The sequence below is a fragment of the Nothobranchius furzeri genome, chromosome 17 (assembly GCF_043380555.1).
Source record: "Nothobranchius furzeri strain GRZ-AD chromosome 17, NfurGRZ-RIMD1, whole genome shotgun sequence".
Lineage (NCBI taxonomy): Eukaryota > Metazoa > Chordata > Actinopteri > Cyprinodontiformes > Nothobranchiidae > Nothobranchius > Nothobranchius furzeri.
The window spans coordinates 31,941,734-31,954,022 of NC_091757.1; the positions used below are offsets into that span (position 1 = coordinate 31,941,734).

General features: G+C 42.2%; 1 protein-coding gene and 1 long non-coding RNA gene across 2 annotated transcripts in view; both read left to right on the forward strand.

Annotated features, from left to right (window-relative positions):
• The window catches only part of si:dkey-112e17.1 (uncharacterized), a 50,756-nt gene that overhangs the window by 20,834 nt on the left and 17,633 nt on the right, over window positions 1-12,289 (forward strand). Inside the window, exons 2-3 of the mRNA XM_015971995.3 lie at window positions 5,418-6,376; window positions 8,148-8,199. Coding sequence (XP_015827481.3) covers window positions 5,418-6,376; window positions 8,148-8,199 — 1,011 coding nt within the window. The remainder of the gene's footprint in view (window positions 1-5,417; window positions 6,377-8,147; window positions 8,200-12,289) is intronic.
• Window positions 2,801-3,360, forward strand: LOC129152942 (uncharacterized). Its single transcript, XR_011517088.1, has 3 exons — window positions 2,801-2,879; window positions 3,090-3,123; window positions 3,226-3,360. It is a non-coding gene; the product is annotated as an uncharacterized lncRNA (long non-coding RNA).

Sequence of the window (12,289 nt, forward strand, 5' to 3'; positions counted from 1 at the left end):
TGTGTATTCATTATTTTAGCATTTTGGTGCATTTTTTTTTTAAATTAAAAATTCTGCCTAAATACCACAGTATAGCGCCACCTTCAGCTTAAAACATAGAGTTTGAGTCATTTTGAATACACTTTAGCCAATGGCTAAAGAGAAAGATACTACGTAAACCAGTAGAGTACTATGTAGCAGTTCTGTGTCAAAGTTATAAAGCATCGAGAGTCTCGGCCACGCCTTGTGGCAAGTTGGGAGTTGGATTTGCAAGCGAGTGTAGGAGGTTAGCCGTAGTTCAGCATTAGCATATAGCATTAGCATATCCTAGTCTTTAGCATAGCTTATACATGCTTATTTAGTGTTAGTTTGGCTGTTAGATAATGTAGTTTAGTTAGTGTTTGGCTGTTAGTGTAATTAGGAAAGTAGTTCGGGTTTAGTGCTCCATATCGTGTTAGTATGGTGAGAAGGTGTAGTGTGGTTGCGGTGGCTCTGTGGGGTTGCACTCCTTTCTGCTGGACTTAGAAATTAGGCGCCAGTGGTTGCGCGCAATCGGTGTATGGAAAGCAGTCAGCTCCTGCCGGGTGCTGTAGTTAGCAACCAGCAATTTACCTGCGATTCTGCACGTCTCCATTTGAAGAGGGAGGCTGTGCCCACCGTGGCTCTTCCGCGATTTAGATGCAGCCCACCGACTCTGCTCCCCCACCATGGCGGGCTCCAGTCTGAGGTGAGTAAGCTAAATAAAAGTTTTAACATCTTCTAAAGACAATTCCCTACCTAAATGCAAAGATTGAGAAACGTGGTTCACTTAATTTAGCTGATATCAGTCTGCACTGCCTTCGGGCTAATTTGTCAAGTTCTCAAAATGTGGAACGGGATGTAAGGTTAGAATCAGCGGCGAATCGGAACATATCGCGAAGCCCTGGCCGAGGAAACGGTCCACATGGCTATTACTGTCAGGCTCGGAGAAAATTCGGGTTGCTTTTGTGTCAGTCGGTAATTCTGCAACAGTGACTCTAACGCATCACTAGTTGAAAGACAGCATACAGCGTGAAATCCAGCTTTACACCACAGCGTGACCCGGTTCTGTGAGGAATTCTGTTCAGGAGGTCGCATTTCAGGCTCTCTTCACATCATATGTGATTGACTTTTACGTTATAATAACGATCACACACTAGGAATGTTATAAAGCGCCTATATAGGACCATTTCTTTTGTATATTATCTATGACTTTATAAACTCCAACAACAATGCGCTTCTATTTTTTTTTTTCAGGCTAAACCTACCCAAGACACTGGCTGTCAGACTGATTTAGTAGTCTGCAAGAATGCACTTGTCCAGGCTGACGTGAAGCCTTACCCGTAGCAAAGGTGAATTATTTTTAATAATCGTCTATGCAAACTAGGGTTGTCACGGTATGAAAATTTAACCTCACGGTTATTGTGACCAAAATTATCACGGTTTTCGGTATTATCGCAGTATTTTTTAAACGGTGTTGCATATGTTCAGAAAGCATGGATAGTCCTGTTCTACACAAACTGAAATAGTTCTGAAAAGGTTTAACAGTGTTTATTAAACCTAAAATAACACAAAGCCTTAGCAAAAGTGCAACTTTTCACAAGTAAAGGAACAAATAGCTTATTTTTCTGGAGCATGTTACAGTAGTCAGTGCAGGTTTAAATGATACAAATCCAAACATTCAAAACATAAACAATATGTAAACAAATCAAAGAAACACCACTTGTTTTCTCATATACTTGTTTTCTTCATTATCAAAATGAAAATCTAAAACTCCAGTCCACACTTGACTTGAGCACTGTACAAGTCAACCTTAAAAAAATATGTATTTAAAATAAATAGCCACTTTAAACAAATTACTAAAATAACTACTACACTATGTAATCAAATCCAAATGTTCAAGTATAAATGGCATTGAATAAGTAAACAAATCAATGACAAGGAACTAATTGTATATTTCTCTTCATCATCAACAAATAAGATGCTTCATCCAGCAACAGGGTGTCCGTGACATGGTTTAAATGCTGGCAGAGGACGCTGCGGCTGCAGTATATAGTGACTCATTGCATTCTCCCTCAACCAAAAGTCCTCACGTCATGCATTTAAGCTAAAATGCTAATGTTAACTTACCTTGCACTGGCTGTAGAGACGTGGGTGATGGTCACTCAGATGTGCCATTAGATTCGAAGTGTTGCTGCCTTTTGCAGACACTTGTTTCCTGCACGTTCTGCAAACGGGATAGCCGTCTTCTATTAACTGTCCCTCAGCATTTTTCAGAAATCCAAAAATATGCCCATACTTCCGATTTAGTCTTCTTTGAGGGCTGATGGATGTCCTGGGCGCTGCCGTCTCCTCCTTCGGCCATTATTTCAGCTTCAAAGTTTTGGTGCCGTTGCAAACTAAAAAGTGCGTGTGCGCGCCGCGGGAACTTCAGCTGAAGCGACGGTGGCTGGTAAGGGTCACCGCGCCGAAACCGCGGCCACGGTAAACCCACCGAGATAATTTAGTTTTTTAAAAACTGGACGGTTATTTTTATTGTCAACTTTTTTACCGGGGTTTACCGCTATACCGGTTACCGTGACAACCCTAATGCAAACATTTTATTATTACCTTCTAGTTTTAATTTGTTTTACAGATTATTGTTACACGTGATTTTGTGCTCTTTTAAACATTTATAAATGTGCTGTTTGTTTTTACATAGCCACCCAGTTTAGAGCTCCCAGCCTCAGTGTGTCTGGTGACACAGGGACCATGACGGAAATTCATCTTCCAGAAAGTCCCAGAGCAGCATCCACACCCCTGAAAAGACCAAGATGTGAGGTGTCTGCTGTTGATTCCAGCTTCCACCTCAATGACGGTGCAAGCTCAGTGAACTGTTCAAGGTAAAAAAATTAAAACATTTCAGAATTTTTAAGATATTAACAATTAAATCAGTATGTGATTGCATTATGACATCATGAAGGAGGCTGATTCTGCCCCTGTGACACTTGGTGGTGACGTGTGAGCTGATTCACCTGGTAAATAACTTTTACATTAAATATTTAGTTCTTTGCTATCAAAAGTAAATTAACTAATAACCTGCATTATTGCAGGACACTCAGCAAAATATGGACTCTACACCATGAGGTAGGCACACGTTAATATTCTATAAGAGCACATAAGGTGAGCAACACCACATATTATTGTACACTGTCCTTGATTTGTTTTCTTTCTGCATCTCATCATTAGCCTCGCTGATCACCTGATAACTCCTGTCATCTGGTTATGACAGCATGAGGATGTCCTCACACACCTGTAACCTATCAGCTCATCTGGCAGAATAGAGAGAGAAGAGACAACACCACATCTCCTGTTCCTGGAAAGCCTTCAGCCATCCTTCGATGACTGAGAACCTCCATCAGCTCTGTCTCCTGTCTGCCTACAATTATTATAATAAATATTGTGTTTGACAAGTTTTTTGTGCTGCCAAATATCTCATATAGATTCCAGTTTTGATATTTTAATGGATATTTATAAATTACATTAATTGAATTATCACATTGTTGCATGTTTAACTAGCTCTATTGTGATGAATTAAACTAGCACCTCACTGTTAAAAGCTCGTTTTAATTTCAAGCATGTTTAAGTATTTATGGACATGAACAAAAACAGGAAATATATAAATTGAGATTTATTTAATTAACAACAATTAATAAGGGGAAAGAGTCATTGAAAGGCACATTCTTCTGGAAGCTCCTGATCCTGACGACACCAGCAGGAGACCAGCTGCAGACACCAGAGGATCACCTACGACCAAGAGAGCAGCTGGTATCAGTAAATAAATAAATCAGGGCAGTTTTAGTGGGCTGAACACATTACAGAATAATTTTCTCATGGGGTAGTTTCATAACTTTCTATGCAGCAGACTGTAACTTGAGCCCAGGGCTCCTGGAGAGCTGCTATCCAGCAAGTTTCAGTGTTTTTCCTGCTTTAACAGGTTAGATTAGCTGTTCAGCAACTCAGCTATTTGTTGCTGATTAAAACTAGGTGTGTTGAAGCAGATAAATCTCTAAAACATGCTGAATACTAGCTCTCTAGGGCCGTGGGGCCAAACCCTGCAGCTAATCTAATGCTATGGCTAACGGCTACTTACCATTCAGAGCTGGTTCTGTTGGGTCGGTTGCGGTAGTTTCAGGCAACTCACAAGCTCAAAACAATAAGGCTCAGATCCGCATGTCTCCTCCAAATAGACTTGGTCCCTTTCTTCTCGAGTGTCTGGGTAAGGAGGGGGAGAAACGTCCTCCACTTCTAATGACTGCTCAGAGTGAAGGGAGCTAGCATCGTCTCGTTACCCATCGTCTTCGTCACTGCCGCGGCTCCACCCTCTCGGTCCTCCAGGCAACGCCTACTAATGTTGCAGTTTTTAAAATTTATACGTGGGTGGAGAAGGACTCTGAGGGGGGCATTACCACTTCTTTCAGCATTTTTCTAAATGGACTACAAAGAAGACAAAATGGCAGATTGGCTCTGTGTATAGCTGGAAGTCTATCACCATATTTGGCAGTTGTCCTGATGAAATATAGCCTGGCCTGCCAGACTCCTCCTCTGTTTGATTCTGCACAGAGAAAGGGTCTGGGAACTCTCCTATTCAAATAATCCCACCCCCTGAGACTTCTAACCGAGTCAATCAGTGCTGAGTAACGTACGTCACACCACAATGCCAAATTTGTCCTAAACATGGCGACTGAAGCAGAGTTAATTCTTTCCTCTGTTCTAAATGACTTGGACATGTCTTTAAAACCACAGGTAGAAGCGCTAAAATCCTTTCTTCTTAAGAAAGATGATTGCGCTGTCGCCAGACGCCATTTTTGACTACAGCTAAAAAACTACAGCGTCGCGGACGTCACACGCAGCGACGCTTAGTTTCTCATAAACAACGGAGACAGCAGCAGAGTTTGCTGCGGCTCTTTCCTCTGTTCTAAATGACTTGAATGTCTTTAAAACCAGAACAAGTAGAAGCGCTAAAAGCATTTCTTCTAAAAGAAAAAAAGATGTTTGCGCCGTTGTCAGACGCCCTTTTTTTTACTACAGCTAAAAAACGACAGCGTTGCCTGGTACAGTTGTTATTTCCGTCCTTTTTCTGATTGGTTATTTGTGAGCTTCCTGGTCCCGCCCCTCATGTGGCTCTCTGCCTGTGAGTTACCAGACTCTTTCTCTGTGCAGAATTAAACAGAGGACGAGTCTGGCAGGCCAGGCTAGATGAAATGGAAAACAACAATGTGGATTTTCCATGATATGTCTCCTTTAAGTGATTGTTGGATATCTGACAAGTAGTGAAGTCAGAAATGATCATGAAATAATCTTAGCTCTACCAAAAAAAAAAAAAAAAAAAAAAGACTTGTAATAATATTACAACTGACTTGATGTAATTCCCCTTACAGGTATATTTTGACTGTGGTGCCAAGGTGGAAGTGGTGGACATCCAAGGCCTCATTCTGTCTCCTGGCTTCCCCTACAACTACTCCTCCGGCACGCACTGTGTTTGGCAGTTTGTTGTGCCTGTTGATCACCAGCTTGTTCTAGAGATATTTGACTTTGATGTATTTGAAAGCCACGACTCTGAAAATCAATATTCTGCTATCTCTAATTATGAAGAAGACACAGAGAGGAAGGTGACTGCTAGCCCTGGGAGTTTATCTGCAGATGAACCTTCAGCTGTAGCAATGGAGTCTATGCTTCAATGGAGAAAGGATGTCTCAAAGGCTCAGCAGACCTCTCAAGATGGTGAGGTCAAGCAAGTTGTTGTCCAGGAGCAGTCCTCAAAAATGGAGATTGCTAGAGTTTCAAATTCAGCCAAAAGATCTGCAGATTCTTCAGCTTCCCCACCTTCATCTTTTGTCCTCCTTCCTGGGGCTGTTCCTCCAGGAGACAAGATCATGAGCTCTGGCTCTGCCCCGCAGTTGAAGAGAGACCTCAATCCCAATTTGAGTCCAAGTCCAGTTATGGAAGAGACCACCTTTAGTTCACCACACTTCACAGAAACTCCAGCTGTGAGCCCTGAAACTCAATCGATACTTGATGCCTGCCCCCACGATGTCCTCTACATCTCAGACCTCATCACCTTTTCCTCTAGGTTCTGTGGGTCCAACCGGCCTCCCAGCAGCCAGCTGGTTTTTGGCTCTAGCCAGGAGATGGTGGAGGTCATCATGGAGCTCATCACTACCACCCACTGGGGACGGGGTTTTGCTCTTATTTTCCATTATCACAACTTGACTGAGCCAGGGGGAGATCAGCATGCTTTGTCTCCACCGGCCAGCAAGGTAGACTCTCTACTTGCTGCTGTGAGTGGAGCAGCCTTCTTCGCTTTGCTACTTACAAGTGTCCTCTGCATCATTTTCAGGTAACAGAAGCAAATGAATAAATCAAGGATAAAGACAAAATACCTTGATCAATGCAGAAAAACTGGTCATTCGTCTGTGATTGCCACAAACAGATGCAAGATAATTCAGCTCAGAGTTATGGTTCTTGCCTTGGCGAGTACGTTCTGTAAATCCTAGTCACTGAGTTGGTTTGGTTGGAAGTAAATTCACTTGAGGCTTTGGAATATTTCCCAGTGAGAATTCACAAGTCTGTCTGAATCTGAAACTGTCATGACTAAAAATGGACCAGCCTACCAGAATGTGCACATATCCACAAACTCAGGCCCACACAGTCACGACTCTGTGATGTTGACTCAGCTGGAAGCCTCGGGCCCTGATGTGGTGACCCTTGGTGATTAGTTGGCTTTGGCTACAACTGTGTGGCTTCCTTGATGTGGAGCATTCTCACCATAGACAGAGCATTCAAGGTACAACACCTGGCATCAATTCCAGCGCACAAAACGGAGAGGCAGCATGAAAGTAATGGGCGGGTATTTGAGGGAATAAGGGACAAGAAGGAGGAGGTCACACGAGTGAGTTCAGTAGCGATAGCATTGTCAGGCATTCAAAGGGTGTAATTTACAAACTGTTCCAGCTTTCATCCCTAAGGACAATTAACACAAACCAAAAGGGTGAAAGTGTGAACAACTGTAATACTATCTGTTCTGACAGGCGGACCATTTTAACCAGCTGGTTCAGGTGGATTTGAATCTCAGCCAGGTTTAGATTTGTGCTTTTGTCAAGTCCACATCTTTCTGTGAGGATTAGTTAGCACCACAATGCCTCAAAGCCATCCATCAGGCACATCAGATCTTATAGGTCCTTCACATTAAGGTGTTTAAAATTAAAACCACATGTTCAATAAAATGAACATGTAGTTAGCAAGAATAACGGCCTCAGTTATTCAGAAGCCATGAAAACACCCAAACTCACGAGAGGCCCGGCGGGTATTTATTCTCTTCTTCCCTTTTTTATTTAAATAAGTACACCTAAACTATCGGCGTTTAGCCTGACGAGTTGAGCAGCATTGTTTTATATATCACTCGGTTTACCTCCACAGGTCTGCTGTCGCTACAGAACAGCCAGAGGCGTGTGAGAGTATCAGCAGGGGTTGGTGTTGACAGATAATGAACTCATTCAGCTGTTCATTCAGTCATTTTTAACTAGAGGGTACATACTTGTGTGCTTCAGTGGCTCAAATAAATGTAAAACTAATCCAGATAATCATAAATATGACGATTTCAGACAGGCATATCATTGTAAACAGATGGATGCTTGTGGGGAAAATGGTTTTTGTCCTTAGGTGAAGGGATGGGAAAGTGTTTACTGGTGTTGATTATGGTAAGAATTTTCTTATCACATATAAAAGATGCACTGACAGCTCAGCAACATCAGAACAGTTTAAAGGAGAATAGAGTATTTATGCGAGTCCAAGATTGGGGTGCATCCTGCTTCATCCTCCAACACCACAACAGAACCACTTGCGAATGGATATAGCCACGGGAATGTTGAAGATTTTGCTGTATGCTCATGAAGCAGATTACAGTGTCACAAAGCTGTTGTTTCAGTGCAGCCCAGTGGGATAGTGTCCATTTGAACATTTCTGGTCAAACTGTTAACACCACAGTGGGTTTCTTTTAATAGTGGAAAGAACGCAGCCAAGAGTGTGGAGAAACTGAGAATATCCATAAAAGCTTTTCACACGTGTCTGTAATTAGGAATTGAACTGATTTGCTACTTTGTGTTTTTCAGACCCAAATTGTGTCCAAAAAGAGCGAGTTCCTGCACATCCAGTAACTCTGAGGTACAGAAACGACTACATACATTTATCCTTTTGATGCCATTGGAAGATGACATACTGACAGTTACACCTAGATGATTATTTTTAATTTCCAGTATTTAAAAAAGCCTTTTATCCTATAAAGTTGAATTAGAGACTGTACATACAGTAATAAGACTCCTTGTGGAGCGAGAGGTGGACCCCTTTCCTATTTAAGTTCCTGACATCAACATGCCTATTGTTCTTTTTCCTATAGCAGTGTGCACTGACTTGTGAAGTATTTTCCAAAGTATTTGTCCAATAAGAAGTTTGACTTTTTTCTATTGCCCAATATTTCTTGTGATGTTCTTCCCAGCGCATCGCCTTTATCTGTTGACTGTCTCAAAGAGGATCAAATGTTTGCTTGTCCAGATATTTCTGCTTTCCCTGCCTCATTCCCCGTTTGTTTTACTCCACATGGGGTTTTCTCTCATCCCCTACCTGCCTTCTTGTCTGCTTTATTTGTTAGACATTCCTCTGAAAACACAGCTTTATCCGGGATTTGTTGAATTATTCCTCACTAGTGAGGCCAACATGGTCCGCTTCTGTTGTTCTGCCCCTCTACTCCCCGCAGAGCCATCCCTACTCAGGTTCACTCCAGGTCACAGATTTGTAACAAAGGCTACTTATTACCATTTTTAAAGCCTGTTTTATAGACAAATGTTTTCCCTCAGAGGCAATTAGACTAGGGATTAGTTTACTAGGGATGTAAAAAATATATCGATATGGCAGTATATCAGGATATTTTTCCTGCAATATTATATTGATATTCAAAAGCCGTTTTTTTAATTTTTGGAAGAATTTACATGCAAACATATTTCATATTTTCTTTTCTTTTGGTGCAATTCAAACACTGACCTCTAGTTGGCAGCAGTGTGCAATGGAATTGTTTCCACCATTGAAATGTAAATCCCTCTATTATGGTTCAGATACCTCATGTTAAACATGCTATGTATCAGTTTGGACTGTTTATTTAATTTTCCTATAATAAATTCAGTCTAAAAAAGTTGCTAATATCATCTGGCTGAATGTATCGCAATATATTGTGATATATCGCGTAGTCTCCCCTGCATCATGATACGTATCATATCACCAGAATTTCACCAATACACATCCCTAAAGTCTATGTCCATCTTTTCAATTAATTGAAAATACAAGCAACCTAAATGGATTATTAAAAAAGTGAATATGCTGATTTTGGCTTTACAGAGCCAAAGCTGAACTCAGTTAGGACTCTTTTAATTTCCCTTTAGCTTTTAGGCTAAATCTGAGCTGATTATGAAAAAGGTGAGTGGATTAATTCTGATGAAGTTGCTAATTTAAAATACAGCCAATATTAGCTTGTTTTTACACACCACAGTGACCATGAAGTCAAAAAGAAGAAACAAAAAACCTGATTATGAATTACAGGCCAGGCCTTCCTTGAATCATAATGCATGTTACATGTCTCCTTTTGTGCGAAGATTTTATTCTAAGATGAATGAACTTAACAGAATTAAAGCCAGTGACTTGTAAAATTACTTCATGCACAAATTTACACAATCTCACACAAACTCTTGTGTGCTCTGTAAATGTTTAGGATTAGCATTGTGAATGACTTTCAGCTTAAATCCCTTTAAACTGTTGCTTAGTAATTGGGACATTTTACACATTCCTGCCTTCATATGTATATAGTCGTGAGTTGAAGGTAATGACGGAAAGAATGAGACTGAAGGGAAAAGCAGCTGAAGTGAGTTTATTCTGCAGATTGGCAGGATTCATGCTCAGGGGTACGGTAGGATGATTGGAACAGACGCTGTTCCTCTGCATCAAACGTAGTCATTTAAGGTGGTTTGGGTACCTGCCAAGGATGCCATGTGGACACTAGGGCTACAACAACAAATCGATAAAATCGATTAAAATCAATGACAAAATGCATTGGCAATGCATTTTGTCATTGATTTGTTGTGTTGTGCAACTTTTATTTAACAGCCAATGCGCGCAGCTCATGTGTAGGAGGTAACAGAGCAGAAAGATGGTGTTTTGATGAGGAACGACACTCTTAAAACAGTAACCCCGGCTTTCCACAGGAGCCGTCAGCAGCACGTTACTGCAGCAGCACGTCATAGCTGCTGATAGGAACCGCTGTGGTCAACAGAACCTTTTCCACGGGAGCCGTCAGCAGCCGTCATCAGTGCGAGTCGGCCGCGTCTCAGGAGCAGCATGTCGCGGCCTTTACGCGCCGGTTCTATTTCCTACGCGCGACGCCTCTGAAACGGGTCAATTTAGACATGTTTGGGGAAGGAAAGACAGGAAATCGGACGCGGAAATGGAGAGAAGCACCAGAGATTTTCAGAATAAAGAACATACTGCCTTCCGGTTGCTTTACTTTTAAAAAAGTTACTAACTGTGCGGCCCCGTGAGAAGTTATCACCTAGCTAGCGGTCTCCTTTGTTTTTCAGGTCCGTATTGGCGATTATAAAACGGACAGAACATAAAACACAAACCATGTTGTAATTTTCTCCTGCTTGTTGTTGTGTTTACTGACGAAGTCACTCGTGTGACTTCGTGCCCTGTCGGTGACAGCTGCCCCCCTGCTGCTTCGCGTCTCGTGGGAAGGGCCAAGCAGCAGCTTACGCGAGCAAGACGTGCTGCTGCAGTAACGTGCTGCTGACGGCTCCCGTGGAAACCCGGGGTTAGTTGCTTACTGATGCGCAATGAGCTAGTGTATGTGGTGTGGAGGAAAACAGAAACCAGCAAAGACACAAAGGCAGAAACGGTCTGGGATCAAGCACAACTACAGGCAGATTAGCTAATGCTAGCAGGTAGCGGGCTCACGATCAAGTGGGGTTCCGAAAAAGCGTGATGGTTATGAAACTAAGAATATTTAAACCCTACAAGTGGAAGAATAGTCCTCACCATCCTGCATCCTGTCTGCAGCGCTGTGTAGCAGAACCGCTGCAGACAGGTTCAAGTCTGCTCAGCTAAATGCTGCTGCAGGATTATGGCAAGCCACTGTAGCATATAATTCACAATTGCATCTATCTTTGAACATAATTTAAATTAAATTATTGCTAACCCGTACATAATAAATATGTCACCATTACATTTTTTGCAGTGGAAATTCGATGTTACTAGCCTTCCCAGTAGCTTACTACTGAACATGTTAATAAAATACAACAAATTTTGCTGATCATAGTTTAATTATGGATATATTTAGATGATATCATGTTGTTTTGCACACTATTGAACTGTTTTCTAATCATGTTTTATTATTAAAGTAAAGGAAGGAGAGAAAAATGTTTCCGTGGCAGTTTTTAAATATTCCTGTTTAATCCGATTAATCGAGTCAAGACCCGATCCGATTCATCAATGATCCAAATGATTATTTGTTGCAGCCCTAGTGGACACCGTATAGAAGGTGTTTTAGAAATGTCCAACCAAGAGACCTTGTGGTCCATTTTGTAGAGCAAACAGTTCTACACACCTCTGGTGAGTTTTACTACATAGTGAACTACCGTATTTTCCGGACTATAAGTCGCACTTTTTTTCATAGTCTGGCTGGTCCTGTGACTTATACTCCGGAGCGACTTGTATACCAAATTATGTATACCGCGCTGCTGCAGACCGGCTCTGGACCAGTAATAAGCTCCTCTGCCCCGCTATCACCATTTGGAGACCGTGGCGCGTTGCTGCGGGCTGGCTCCGGTCCAGGTTTCAGCTTCTCTGCCCCGCCAAAACCGGCTGGAGCCTGTGGCGAGCTGCTGCAGGCCGGGCAGCTCCGACCCAGGAATGAGCTCCCCTGTCCCGCTGGGAGGGTTTCAAACACCGCCATCACCTGCTGCAACCTGTGACGGGGTGCTGCGGGCCGGCTTCGGCCCAGGAATGAGCTCTCGCCACCCGCTGGGAGGGTTTGAAACACCGCCATCCTCTGCTGGAGACCGTGGTGCGCTGCTGCGCCCTGGTTGTTTATTCTGTTATTGTTACCGGTACTTGTCTTGTCTTGTCTTGTCTTGGTCTCAGATTTTGTAAGAAAAATAATAAAAATTTCCCCCCCAAAATGCGACTAATAGTCCTGTGTGACTTATATATGTTT